Raw genomic sequence first — 14,581 nt, 5'->3', positions numbered from 1 at the left:
TTTTAAATTTCTTTATTGGAGAATTAATGTTTTACATTCAACAGTAAATACAATAGTTTGTACATGCATAACATTCCCCAGTTTCCCATATAACTATAGTACTACATTTTTAAATTATAGTGCCCATGATGTACATTGAATTCATTTGACTTGTTGACTTTGTGACTGGAAATTTATGCCATCACTTATTCAGCACAACCACTTTTCCACCCCTCTGGTAACCAACCAGCTATCTATTTTCTGTCTCTAATATTTTGGTGTTTTTTTTTTAATTCTTCATATCAGTGAAATCAGAGGTAATTTGTCTCTCTGCCTTGTTTTGCTTAGCATAATGCTTTCAAGGCTTATCTGTGTCGTCACGTGTCAAGATTTCATTTTGTTTCACAGTTGACTAGTATTTCATTATATATATGTCTTTATCCGTTCATCCATTGACGGACATTTAGATTGATTCTATAGTTTGGCTATTGTAAATAACACTAGAATGAACATAGGTAGTTTTCAAATTAATGTTTTTATTTTCTTCAGGTAAATATTCAGAAGTAGAATTGCTAAGTTATTTATAGTTCCTTTCCCCCCCCCCCTTGCCTCCAGGGTTATCGCTGGATCAGTACCAGCACTCCGAATCCACTGCTCCTAGTGGCTACATTTTTTTCGTTGTTGGATAGGACAGAGAGAAATGGAGGGGGAGGGGAAGACAGAGAGGGGGAGAGAAAGACAGACACCTGCAGACCTGCTTCACTGCCTGTGAAGTGATTCCCCTGCAGGTAGGGAGCTGGGGGCTCGAACCAGGATCCTTGCACAAGTCCTGGCACTTTGCACTATATTCCCTTAACCTGGTGCACTGCTGCCCAACCCTAGATCTATTATTATTTATTTTTAATTATCTTTGTTTATTGGGTAGAGACAGCCAGAAATTGAGAGGGTAAGGGGAGATAAGTGAGGGAGACAGACAGAGAGACACCTGCAGACCTGTTTCATCGCTTCTGAAATCTTCCCCCCCGCAGGTGAGGACGAGGGGCTCGAACCTGGGTCCTTGCTCATTCTAACATGTGCACTAAATCAGCTGCGTCATCACCTGGCCCCTAGAGTTCCATTTTTTATTTCTGACACATCATATTGTTTTTCATAGTAGCTATAACAATTAGAATGTCCATCCTTGGACATTTTTACCCAGGATAGTTAGAATTGACATTTAGGTGACCTGGCTGCTTTTCCTCTACAAAGAAAAAAAAAGGATTTCCAATTTTATACTTAAAAGCTAGGTTTGGAAAAGCAATACTACTGTTTTGAAACCAGCCTTTCTGTTGACAGTGACTCACAGACTTTTCCTGTCATCTACTTCATGGAGGCTAGTGGCTTCCTAGTTGTACATCTAAAAACTCTCATAATGCCTTGAATTAGTGCCCCTTTGACACTCTGGATTACCTAGTTTTCTACTTAAAAAAAAAAATTTAAGGCAGGGGAGATAGCATAAAGGTTATGCAAAGAAACTCTCATGCCTGAGGCTTCAAAGTCCCAAGTTCAGTCCCCTGCCCCACCATAAACCATAGCTGAGCAGTGCTCTGATAAAAACAGAACAGAACAGAACAAAACAAAACAAAACTTCATCTATAAGAGACACCAGAAAATCCATTGCTCAGCCATTTTATATGGTAGATGGAATCAAACCTAGGGACTCATACATGCAAAGCATGAGTTCCAGCCCTGAATCACCTCCTTGACTCCCAAGAAAATAGCTTAAAAGAAACTCAGACTCAAACTCTTCATTTGAATTTTATTTTTCCCATAACACTGTTCACCTCTGGCTGGTACTGGTCTCTGGGATTAAACCTGGGACCTCAGAGGCTCCAGCATGAAAATATTTTTTGCATAATCCTTATGCTGTCTCCCTAGGTCTTCCTTTGAAGTTCTGTACTGCTAATCTTAAAGGAATTTTCACTCCTACTTTGAGATCTAAAAAAAAATTTTTTTTTTGTAGAAGGCTTAGAAATTATGAAATAATGCAATACTGGGGGCCAGGTGGTGGTACTCCTGGCTGAGCACACAGCTTAACAGTGCTCAAGAACCTGGGTGCAAACCCCTGGTTCCCACCTGCAGGGGAGAAAGCTTCACGAGTGGTGAAGCAGGGCTTCAGGTGTCTCTCTGCCTCTCTCCCTCCCTAACTCCCTCTCCCCTCTCAGTTTCTTTCTGTCTTATCAAATATAAAATAAAATAAATAAAAATGAAAAGTAAAGCAAAAAAAAAAATAGACCAACAAAACAAATTCTTCCCATGATTCTACTCCTGGGAAGTGACAATTCTTAGCATTTGGTATATTTTCTCCCATCTTATTTTTCTATGCATTTTACATTATGATATCCCATATTTTCATTATATTTTAACTTATGCTATTGATTGATAGGTTTTTCACTATATCACATCATACACATTTCCCCATGCGTAGAAAAATCTGTGCTTAATATTCCATTGGAGGGACATAGTATGTTCTCAACTGATTCCATTTTTCCCCAATTTCCCTTGACTATAAAAAATTCTAGGACGAGTATCTCGGTCCTCATTAAAATTAAGATGCTGGAAATAGAAGAATGGTTCTGCAAAAGATTCTTATGTGGGAAGCTCCAATGTCTCAGATTCAATACATAGCGCCATCATAAGCCAGAGCTGAACAGTGCTCTGCTCTCAGTTTGTCTGTATTTGTCTATCTGCCTACCTACCTATCTGTCTGTCTATCTATCTAGTGATCTATCTCTGCATCTCTCTCATCAAATCAGTTAAATACATAAATATTAAGATGCATTCCTAGAAGTGGCTGAATCACTATTATGGAGAGTGAAATATTTTTCTACAGTGTCCTGGGGCTGAAACTCTCCCTACAAAAAGTCCCTCTGCTGGCTGAACTTGTAAGACTGCACAGCCAGCTGAGAGGAGTCCATAACTCTGGTCATCCCCACTGTCTATTTTGGGTGGATTCAGATGCAGTTGCTCCAGTCTCTGGCGGCCAGCAGGCAGAAAACTATAGAGAATTCCATAACCTCAAAGATTGCCAAGAAACCCTTGATGAAGAAGATGGATGTTCCCGAAGGGGAGATGATGACCTCTCGGCAGCGGAAGTGGTTGCACAGCCTACCCAATGACTGGGTCACCGAAAATCCTGTTCTTCTCAGGTAGGTCTTGCCACCAGGCCACTCCCTTGTGTGCCGGGATGAGTATTGGAGGCTCTCTTCCCTGAGATGAGAGGAGATGGGAGTGGGACAGGGAGACCAGGAAATCTTCTGAAGCCACAAGTTCAAAAGTTAAACTTGAGATTTCTGTTACCTATTATTTCAGCTCCCTGAGTTCAGCATCCTTCACTAGGATGAAAGGAAAGAAGTAAAAGGGACTGACTTCTTCCTGTTGTGGAGTTTAGGAGAATATAGCAGAAACTGGGCTTCTCTTGAAGCTTTGTGCAACCATAAGTCCCTCTCTGGGTTTCTGGGCTGGAAGTTAGTCTTCTTCTACCCCTTTCCTTCACTTTAGGAACAGGGATTGAGTTAGTTCTGGCTAAAAGTCTCTGCCGTGATCTGACCTTCAGCTTTTCCCAGGTAAAGCTCCCCTAGGTCTTCTTTTTTCTTTCTTTCTTTCTTTCTTTCTTTCTTTCTTTCTTTCTTTCTTTCTTCCCTTTTGTTGCCCTTGTTGTTTTTTTATTGTTGTAGTTATTATTATTGTTGTTGTCGTTGTTGGATAGGACAGAGAGAAATGGAGAGAGGAGGGGAAGACAGAGAGGAGGAGAGAAAGACAGACACCTGCAGACCTGCTTCACCGCCTGTGAAGCGACTCCCCTGCAGGTGGGGAGCCGGGGTTCGAACCGGGATCCTTATGCCGGTCCTTGTGCTTTGCGCCACCTGCGCTTAACCCGCTGCGCTACAGCCCGACTCCCTCCCCTAGGTCTTCTGACCTTCTGTAGCCCCAACCAGCCACAGGCACAAGCAAACCCACTGGCTATGCAATTGGAGTCTGAAAGTCAGAGTTCTCCAGACCACATCCTTGATGCTCAGTGCAGAAATCTAGAAGCAGTGGAAGCTGGGGCCTCCATGCTCTGGGGAGACCTTCTTACCTCTTGGCTGTGTGACTCTGACTCTCAAAAACACCCCAGTTGACTTTCTCACCTAGGATGGGACACTCCTGTGGGCCTCTGGAGACTCCACCTGCTTCCAGATCTGGGGAAGGAGGCTTACTGTTCTCCTTTGCTTATTCTCAGGGAACAAAAAATAGCCAAGAAGAAAAAATCTCAGGAGAGTGAAAATACCATAGCTTCCCGAGAAGTTCGGGGTCTCATGGACACAATAGGTGAGTCTCAATTCAACCTTGGCCTGGACAGGAGAGAGCTATGTGGGGACCTGCTACAACTAGCTGATGGTTCCTGCAACTCCCGCTGTGCAGTCACAGAGAACTGGGGAGGAGGGTAGCCAGGCAGTGGTATACCTAGTTAATCGCACACATTACAGTGGGCAAGGATGCAAGTTCAAACCCCTGGTCCCCCACCTGCAGGGGGAAAGCTTCACGAGTGGTGAAGCAGGGCTGCAGGTGTTTCTCCTTCTCTTTCTCTCTTTCCCTCTCTCTATCTCCCCCTGCCCTCTCAGTTTCTCTCTGGGGGGAAGAGAAAGGAACTCCTGAAAAGTTGGCATTTGCTAATAATCTACATTTTCTTCCTTGATATTTTGTTGCCCTAGTTTGCCTTTATCCCATATGGAGACTCTTTTTTCTTTTCTTTTTCTGTCAGAGCACTGCTTATCTCTGGCTGAAAGTGGTACTGCAGATTGAACCTGGGACCTCATAGCCTTAGGCATGAGAGTCTATTACACTATCATTTGACATTAACCAAGAGATCTGCTGCCAACGCCCAGACTTTGTGCACCCTGCTCTGTTTTTTAATGATTTGTTTTGCTTATTTCATAAGAGATAAGAGTCTTTTTATGAGAGAGAATGAAAGAGGACAAAGCCACAGAGCACTACTCTGGCCCTCATGGCACTGGGACTGAACAAGGAGCCTCAGGCTTGGCAGTCCTGAGATCCACTAGCTAAGCTATTTCCCTGGCCACTCTTTCTCTTTAGGAGAAAGGAAGGAAGGAAGGAAGGAAGGAAGGAAGGAAGGAAGGAAGGAAGGGAGAGAAAGAGAAAGGAAGAAAGGAAGGAGGGAAGGAAGGAAGGAAGGAAGGAAGGAAGGAAGGAAGGAAGGAGGGAGGGAAGGAAGGAAGGAAGGAAGGAGGGAGGGAGGGAGGGAGGGAAGGAAGGAGGGAAGGAAGGAAGGAAGGAGGGAAGGAAGGAAGGAAGGAAGGAAGGAGGGAAGGAAGGAAGGAAGGAAGAAAGGAAGGAGGGAAGGAAGGAAGGAAGGAAGGAGGGAAGGAGGGAAGGAGGGAAGGAAGGAAGGAGGGAAGGAAGGAAGGAAGGAGGGAAGGAAGGAAGGAAGGAAGGAAGAAAGGAAGGAAGGAAGGAAGGAGGGAAGGAGGGAAGGAGGGAAGGAGGGAAGGAAGGAAGGAGGGAAGGAAGGAAGGAAGGAGGGAAGGAAGGAAGAAAGGAAGGAAGGAAGGAAGGAGGGAAGGAAGGAAGGAAGGAGGGAAGGAAGGAGGGAAGGAAGGAGGGAAGGAAGGAGGGAAGGAAGGAGGGAAGGAAGGAGGGAAGGAAGGAAGGAAGGAAGGAGGGAAGGAAGGAAGGAAGGAAGGAGGGAAGGAAGGAGGGAAGGAAGGAGGGAAGGAAGGAGGGAAGGAAGGAAGAAAAAGATGAGCTCACTGTATAGGTACAAAAGAGAAAGCAGGGGGCTGGGCAATAGCGCACCAGGTTAAGTGCACATAGTACAAAAGGGAGAAAGCAGAGAAAGAAAAGAGTCAAAACTCTCCACAGAGCCCCCCACTTCTGCTCCGCGTGGTACCCAGCCTGCACATAGATCCAGAGCCCGGCAAAGGACAGGGTTTGAGCACAGACCCTACAACAGAAGCCACCAGTCAAGCGCTTGCTCAGACAGTGACCAGCTTTGTTCCTCAGCCCCATGTGTCTTCCCACTTATAAAATCAGATCACCGATGGAGCCTGCCTCTAGGACTCCTCACTAGGAGCAGATCAATACCTGCTGAATTCCATGTGGTGGTGCTTTGTGTGTTTGCTGCTGCTGCTGTTCCTCCTCCTCCTCCTCCTCTTTCTTCTCCTCCACCTCTCGTTCCTTCTCTGCTTCCTCCTCCATCATCACCAGGGCTTTACAACTCCAGCCAACTTTAATTTCTCCAGATAGTAGAGAGACACAGAGAGAAGAGGAAATGCCACAGCACTCCACTACAGTGGAGGCTGGGCTTGACCCCAGCTTGCTTACAGGTTAAAGCAGGGACACTATTCAAATGAGTTTCTTTACCATCCCTGCACTTGCTCCTATGATTTGTTTTTTAAAGAACTTCCTATTTTTCAGTTTTCAATTATTTAATTATTTTTCATTTACCAGAGTTCTGCTCAGCTCTGGTTCCTGGTGATGCTAGGGATTAAACCTTGCTTCTGTTAAAAAACAAACAAAAATCATCTCTCTCTGTCTCTCTCTCTCTCTCTCTCTCTCTCTGTCTGTCTCTAAGAAAGAAACAGAGAAGCAGAGAGAAAGAGACCACAGCACCAAAGTTTCCTTCAGTTTGGAGGAGGCCAAGCTCAAACCCAGGTCATCCTACCTAAGCAAGCTGTTTTGTCAGCCCTGAATTGCCTCATTCTACAAATGCCATTATGCCCCCAGCATTAAACTATGTGTAGGAGACCCCATTCCCTGTTGCACTTTTAGATCTTATGTTTTCATTTTTCTGAAACTGCTGACACTCTGCCCTGGTGGTGTGTGTGTGTGTGTGTGTGTGTGTGTGTGTGTGTGTGTGTGTGTGTGTATGTGTGTGTGTGTGTGTGTGTGTGTGTGTGTGTGTGTGTGTGTGCTTGGGGGGGTGGCATCCATCTTTGAAACCAGGGGATTTTCTGCCTTGATGCCTGTTCCTGGGGACCCTTGCCTCACCTTGGAGCTCTGAGGGAAGCTTCATTCATCATCTTTGTCACTCTCCTCCAGTACCTGAGAAGATCAACAGTATAACCCTCCCTGTAAAAAAAGACTGCAAGAAGAAAGCCTATGAGAACGCTCTGGCAAACTTTAAGGAGGAGATCGCACAGATTGGGACAGTAAGACTCTCCCCTCACACCTCTCCTGTTTCTGGGCCACTCCAAAGGCAGGCTTGGCGCTGCACCCTTCCCTCCCCTTTCTTCAGCTCAGAGGCCCTTCCTGGCTCACCGCAGTGTACTGATAGGTGGGATCAATAGCTGTGTCGGAGTGGTTCAGTACAACTGCTTGTGACCACAGCCCTCTTAAGTCAGGCAACTGTCATGGCCTCATCTTTCAGGGGAAGCCCACAGTCTTGTCTGGTTTGATACTAAGAACAAAGAAGGACTTGGACTCCAGGTCTGTTGCCAAAACCCGGACTTTGCTCTCCCTGCTTTGTCCTACTGATGAGAGCCCAAGGGCCCGGCTGACCGTCTGGTGTTGCCTGACTCTTAGACAAGCGTCTCAGGGCACCTGGCTCCTCTCTAGCCACACTGGTCCTTCAACAAGATCCCTCTTTGCCCTTCCAGGTCCTCTTAGAGTTTCCGACTGCACTTGACACTTTCTCCATAAGTCATCTTGACTTACATGGTTTCCCTGATTCCTGGAACTCACTGTACCCAAGGCATCAGGTGTTCCCCCAGCCAGCTTCTAATGCCTCCCTTCACCTCCCTCCCTCCCTCCTTCCCTCCCTCCCTCCCTCCCTCCCTCCTTCCTCCCTCCTTCCCTCCCTTGCTCCCTTCCTCCCTTCCTCCCTTCCTTCCTTCCCTTCTTCCCTCCTCTTCTCTTCTCTTCTTTTTTCCTTTTCTCTTTCCTTCTTTCTTTTTTTTATTTTTGCCACCAGGGCTATCAATGGGCCTTGGCACTTGCACAGTGAATCTACTGCTCCCCTTTTTTCTCCTTTTTTTCATAGAGACAGAAAATGAGACATGGGGGGTTGGGATGGAGATATCTGCAGCCTTGCTTCTCCACTCATGAAGCTTCCTCTTGAAGGTGGGATCCAGGGACTTGAACTCAGGTCCTTACACACTGTACTGTGCTCTACTTGGTGCTCCCCAGCCTGACCCCTAATGCTTTCCTAGTGCCTCCCAACTGAATGTGAACTCTCCCTTTACCCATGAGCTCTGTGACTTTGATCATGCAACATAAATGAACCTGTTTCCACATCTGAGGTCAGAATTCCTTCACTGGCCACAGCCTGAACACATGTTTGCTGAGCCCCAGCCATAGGCCCTGTCTGATGTCAGCACCTGCTTTATAGGCTGTGAGCATCGAATTAGTCTGAGCAGAGAACCCAGCCCAGGATGTGGACTTCATAGGGCTGCTGCTCTTAAGAAATAACTAGTACATCCTCATGTGAGGGAATTTCCAAAATTTTAGCCTTAGAATATGCTTATAATATGATTGTGGTATGTTTGTAAGAAGGCCCCAACTCAGAGCAGAAATATTGAAAATAAAGGGATAAGAGTTGGTAGAAAGTCTGTATGTGCCAGGAATTCTGAGACAGAGCAGGTGGTTGTGTAGAAGGTCAAAAGAGTAAAAATGAAATTGAGACGAAGAAGGTCAGACTGAACTTCACTGAATAAGCAGTAGGTTAGTAGAGCACAAGGCCAGAAAATTACAATGCCTTATATGAAAGAGTTAACTAGCCAAACTGTAAGAAAGAGAGAAGCCCCAGATAACAGGAGACCATGAGAAAGGTACCCCTGGGTGGTGGTGCACCTGGCTGAGTGCACATGTTACTGTGTGCAAGGCCCTGGGTTAGAGACGCTGGTCCCCACCTTCAGGGGGAAAGCTTCATGAGTGGTGATGCAGGGCTTCCAGTGTCTCTCTCCTTCTATATTACCCCCTTCCCTCTCAATTTCTGGCTGTCTCTATCCAATAAATAAATAAATATAATTGAAAAAAAGAAGAATAAGAAGAAACCTAAAAAAGTAAGAAAAGAAAGGAAAAGTACCCCCCCTTCAGACTGCCAGGCTGGTGTAGTGGCTCTGCCTGTGCACTCTGAGAAAGGTACCCTTATCCCCTCATTGCTGTATCGTTTGCTGAGGCTAAGCTTTCCCAGACACAGCTATGCAGGAAAAGATAACAGTAACTAAGGCAACCAGACCCTGAGCAATGGGTCCAAGTCCCACCCCATTAACCTTACAGCCCCTGCTTCTGTGAGAATGCTTTCTGCTCTCAGCCTGCAGCTCCTGTATAAGTGTGGACTGTCCCTTTGTTTGGGGCCAGGGGTTTTCAGAGCCATTTGAGCTCTGTCCATGTGAATAAAACTCTTTTCTCTTCCATCCACATTGGCTCCAGTGTTTTTGATTTTTCGGCAGAATTCCCTAACACTCACTCTTGGACCAGGGTACTGTGGCTCCAACTTCCCTATTACAGAGTAAGGGCTCCCTCCTGTCCTGTGGTTGCTGTTACCATATCAACCCCCTCTTGGTTTGTTGCAGGAAATGGAACCTCTCATCTTAGAGCCTGGAGTAGTTCTTTTAAAAAAGCTGACTGACACTGATAACATCATCAACCAACTCTTCCAGAGTGTGGAAAACAACAGTGACCTCAAAGACTACACTATCCAGGTAGGAGCCCCCTTTGTGGTCTGCTCTGTGCCACAGAGCCCTACTCCTCCCTCCCTGCTGTCCTCCATCTATCCCCCCAGCCTGACTTCAGCTTTCTGGCCTAGAACCTGCTGGATCTGTGGGATCAGGTGGCTGAGAAGTACCTCCAACAGAAGCAGGGGATTAGGGAGCTGGATGAAGCACTGCACTTGCAGGAGTTCTCCCGGACAGACAAAGTGAGTTGACCGAAAGATGGGCTTTTGGTGATTTTGCCTTGTGGGATAATGGCGGCCTAGCGTTGTGGGCAGGAGAGAGGATCCAGGGACTCGTGGCGGCATGGTAATACAATTCTTTATTGATGCGGGGTTCCAGAGTCAGGCGTGAGCACAGCGGGTAAGGCCACGTGGCGCCAAACGCCAAACAGCAGTGGCCGCCTCCTGCTCTGCACGCCAGCCCTTCTCCAGGTCACAATGCAGGAGAGAAAAGAGAGAGCGGAACCAGAAACAGAAGTGGGTTTTATGGGATAAAAAACGGAAGTAGCAATTCAGAAACGGAAATGGCTAGGAAAGGGGGTGGAGAGAGGCAAAGGCATGCTGGGAAGGTGGAAGTGTCCTTAGCAGCTGTTTAGATGGTTTTAACTGGCAGGAATTAGCAATACCCTGAGGGGATAATGTGGTGGGGATCTTTCAGGCAAAACAATGATTATGTAAATAGACCATAGTGTCAGCAATAGAGGATGGAGCAGGGGGGCTGCCCGACAGGATAAGATAAGGTTTGGGGTATCATGTTTTCTTTAAGTTCTCTAAAAAGACAGTTACTAATGATAACATCTTATTATTTCTAGCTGAAAAAAGTGTTGAAAAAATACGTAGAAATCATAGAGAAAACCTCTTACCTCATGCAGCCCGACGTGTACAGGCTTATGAATAAAGAAGCCATGGTGAGTGCTGTGCATGTATAATAAGATTTTTATTTGTGACTAGTAGTGGGTTATAAGATTGTCAGATTACAGTCCACACCCCACAGTGAGTGGGGTGTTTTGTTTTGTTTTATTACCACCAGTGTTATCACTGAGGCTGAGGCTGTGTGCCAGCTCTACAAATCCACTCCTGGTGACCATTTCTTTTTCTCTTTCTAAATTTTATTAAACAAGAGAGAGAGAAAAAAACAGGCAGGTAGAGACAGGGAGAGAAAGATAGATACCTGCAGACCTTCTTCACCACTCCTGAAGCAGACCTCCCCCCCCCCCGCGCCTGCAGGTGGGGAGCAGGGACTCAAACCCAGGTCCTTGTGCCTGGTAACATGCACTTAAGCCACTGAGCCAGTGCCTGGCCCGCAGTGAGTGGTTTTTGCATGCAGGGATCAGCCTCCAGAGAAGCAGCAGGACCTGGTATCTCAGGAGGCAGGGGCTCTTTATACACAACCTTTCCTACTAACTCAAGTTAGTGGCCTAGTTCCAGAACCAGAGTCTTTAAATATTTGCAATAGAAATCTCTCCTAAGTATGCCTTATGTTTTCCCGCCATCCTCATCCCAGTGTAACTAACGCTGCATCAACAGTTTGAGCACTGGTGGGTTTTTTTTTTTTTCAGCTACAGAGATAGAGGGAGACAGGGAAAGATATCAAAGCTCCCCACAGTGCAGTAGGGGCTGGACTCAAACCTGAGTAAGGCACATGACAAAGTCAATCCAGGTGAGCTATCTTGCTGGCCTGAGTATAGAGGATTTTATGAGCACCTCATGGCCATGTCTCAGTGACCTTGTAGAGCATGACTGGTGCTGTGTGCTGAGGCATCATCTTGGGACTGTTACAAGTCTGGGTGCTTTGGGCCCCCCTCACCCTGTCTTTTGTTTGTCTAATTTTCCTGTCTCTTTTCTTTTCTTTTTCTCTTCTCTTCTCTTCCTTTTTTTGTTTCTTTCTTTATTTTCCTTAGGTGAGCACTGCTCAGCCCTGATTTATGGTGGAGCAGGGGATTGAACCTGGGACTTCAGAGCCTCAGGCATGAGAGTCTCTCTGTATAACCATTATGCTATCTACCCTCACCCCCCCAGCTGCTTTCTTTAAATGAAAAAAAAAAAAACAAGATGTTCAAGGTTGTTATGTGTTCATTGTCAGGGAAAAGCCTGGCCCTCTCCTCTGAATGAGAAAAAAAATTCTTCTTATAAAATGTTCATTTATTTATGTATTTGTCTATTTATTGGTGAGAGAAAGAGAAAGAGAGAAAGAGAGAGAGAGAGAGGAGGTGTGTGTGGGGGGGGGACACCAGAGCATCATTCTGCCACACATAATGCTGGGGATCTAACTCAGGACTCTGATTTTAAATCCCATGCTCTAGTTACTGTGCCATATCCTAAGCTTCATTTATTTATGTTTTAAAGATTTATTTCTTGAAAGAGAGAGAGAAGCTAGAGCATGACTCTGGTATATGCATCATCAGGGATTGTACTGAGAGCCTTATATGTGCAAATCCTGCACTCTGCCAGTTGAGCTATTTCCCCAACTACTTAAAGGATGCTTCTTTTGACTACTCAGGTAGTCTGTCTTGCTTGCATGGGATGCCCGGTCTGAAGGCGGGGCTTGTCTGACAACAGCATTCAGAATCACAGATGGACTCCGTTCCAGGTCTGTGCCTTGAGGTATTGAATAAAGCACGGACACGCAGTGTACACAGACCTCTCTCCACTTCCCAAAGGCGCAGGCTCTCAAATAACTCAGGCCCTGTACCTGTACCTGCACCTGGAATATGAAATGATGGTACTTTGAGGTCAGTACTTGTTGGGAACCTGATTAAAGAAGGTTCACCAGTAGTGGCTCTCCTTTGAGACAAGCAAGAGGTGTTCACATAGGCACTTGAGTCATTAGGGAAATCAGTGTTAGCAGCATCCTGCAGTTTCATTATTTGACTTCCCTGCGCTCCTTTTTTAAAAATTTTTATTTTATTTTTTGCCTCCAGGGTTATCCCTGGGGCTCGGTGCCTACACCATGAATCTACTGCTCCTGGAGGCCACTTTTCCCCTTTTGTTGCACTTGTTTATCGTTGTTACTATTATTGTTGTTGGATAGTACAGAGAGAAATGGAGAGAGGAGGGGAAGACAGAGAGGGAGAGAGAGAGACACCTGCAGAAGCCTGTGAAGTGACTCCCCTCTGCAGGTGAGGAGTCGGGGGTCAAACCGGGATCCTTACGCCAGTCCTTACACCATGTGTGCTTAACCCATTGCGCTACCGCCTGGCCCCCTCCTGTGCTCCTTTTACTCAGTATCACAGCTGGCACTTGCTGCTTGCTCTATGCACATTGATCTTACTCAATCCCTCAAAAACCTCTGTGCCATAAATGGCGTTTTCTTTATGTTGTAGCTATAAGACCAGAGATCCAGGAAATACTCAACAGCGCCCCCCTCCCCCAGCCAGGAAGTCCATCTGGCATCACACCTCAGATCCCAGTGACCGGCTTTGCTAGAAGTTCTACCATTGGGCCTAGTGGTTCTCATCCCCGCACCAAGGAGATCTGGTGCGGGTTTTTGGAAAGTGCGTGGTGACATTTGGGGCTGTTTCCATGTCAGGCCCACGGTAGAGGCTGCTCTCATTTAAAAGGGCTGTGAGGCCAAGAAACTGGACAGAACCACACAGTGAAGGTTTGTCTCCACCACCATGACGAAGATGCTCAGGAGAGCATTACCAGCAGACTGTCCGAGTATGTCCTAACTCTGATCTCCTTGGGCACTTAGGTCCCAGTTCTCATCCCAGCCATGTATGACTGACCAGTCACTGGTAGCATGAGCACTCTACTTTTGCAATACATTCATTTAAACGTACACTTAAACCATGAAAAACCCCTGGAGTTTAGCACTTCAGTGAACTGAAGTTGCCTTCTTTAACAAACAGCCTTGTGTGGCCTTGGAGCTGGGTTGACACTTCACATCATCAGAGTTCATGGACAAGCCCTCAGGAAACCCCTTGCCACTGACCACGGCTGCCGAGCTCTAAGCAGCATCCTTGAGTGCCCACAGACCCCACAGCACTCCCAAGACACATGCCACCGCCCTGCTCAGCCTCACTAGACCCCAGGCCCTCCTTAGCCAGCATCTCAGCTGGCCTCTCTCTCTAGCCTCTCATGGCCCCTTCCCTTTATTTTTATTGTTATATTTATCTTTTGCTTTCAGGTTTATTACTGGGGCTGGGTGTCGGCCCTACAAAGCCACTACTCCCGGCAGCCACTTTTTCCATTTTATTGGACAGGACAGAGAGGAATTGAGAAGGCAGGGGGAGATGTAGCAGGAAAGAGAAAGATAGACACCTGTGGACCTGTTTCACTGTTCGTGAAGCATTCCCTCCTGCAGGTGGGGAGCCTGGGGCTTGAACCCGGGTCCTTGTACAGGCCCTTGCACTTAGAACTATGTGCACTTAGCCGGGTGCACCATAGCCTGACCCTTCACAACCCCTTTCCAACTGAATCGTCTCTGACCCTGGAGAACTCTCACCCCAATAGAGCCTACCTGCTTGTGACCACAGATCATCAATCACGCCCTGCTGGGCAACAGGAGAGCCATCGCCCAGCTATCTGTCAACCTGATGGAGGCGACGCTGAAGCAGGAGCTTGAGAGCCGCCACCGCTGGCAGGACCTGGTGGACGTCTGGAAGGGTCTCAAGAAGGAGGGTCTGGTGCAGTATTTCAGGTCAGTGTCTGCCCCCACTGCCTGCAGCTTTCCCCCAGCCCACCAGGGTGGTCAGCACATTCAAGGGCCCACACACATCCTCCCCTTGTCATCACGTGGTTTTCATTTTATTTTTTAAGTATGTGTTGCTGGAGCTCACGTGGGGTGACTCTCAGCCAGGAAGGTAAGCTTACCGAGGCTGTATCATCAGCTCAAGGGACTGCGTGATAAAGAAAGAGACTCAGGGAGGATTCTGGTGCGAATGCACTCATTTATTGGGGGATGGG

The 14,581-nt window shown here is 46.7% G+C and overlaps 1 protein-coding gene across 4 annotated transcripts in view; it reads left to right on the top strand.

The window, feature by feature from the left end:
• Positions 1 to 14,581, top strand: part of CCDC180 (coiled-coil domain containing 180) — an 88,556-nt gene that overhangs the window by 2,088 nt on the left and 71,887 nt on the right. For all 4 annotated transcript variants that reach the window (XM_060199125.1, XM_060199128.1, XM_060199126.1 and 1 more), the window contains 7 exons: positions 2,977 to 3,167; positions 4,241 to 4,329; positions 7,060 to 7,169; positions 9,534 to 9,662; positions 9,767 to 9,877; positions 10,486 to 10,581; positions 14,152 to 14,315. In XM_060199125.1, coding sequence (XP_060055108.1) covers positions 2,977 to 3,167; positions 4,241 to 4,329; positions 7,060 to 7,169; positions 9,534 to 9,662; positions 9,767 to 9,877; positions 10,486 to 10,581; positions 14,152 to 14,315 — 890 coding nt within the window. The remainder of the gene's footprint in view (positions 1 to 2,976; positions 3,168 to 4,240; positions 4,330 to 7,059; positions 7,170 to 9,533; positions 9,663 to 9,766; positions 9,878 to 10,485; positions 10,582 to 14,151; positions 14,316 to 14,581) is intronic.

This window comes from Erinaceus europaeus, chromosome 10, assembly GCF_950295315.1.
Source record: "Erinaceus europaeus chromosome 10, mEriEur2.1, whole genome shotgun sequence".
Taxonomy (NCBI): Eukaryota; Metazoa; Chordata; class Mammalia; order Eulipotyphla; family Erinaceidae; genus Erinaceus; species Erinaceus europaeus.
Note: the sequence above shows the minus strand (reverse complement) of the source record. Positions and strands in the feature narration are given on the sequence as shown.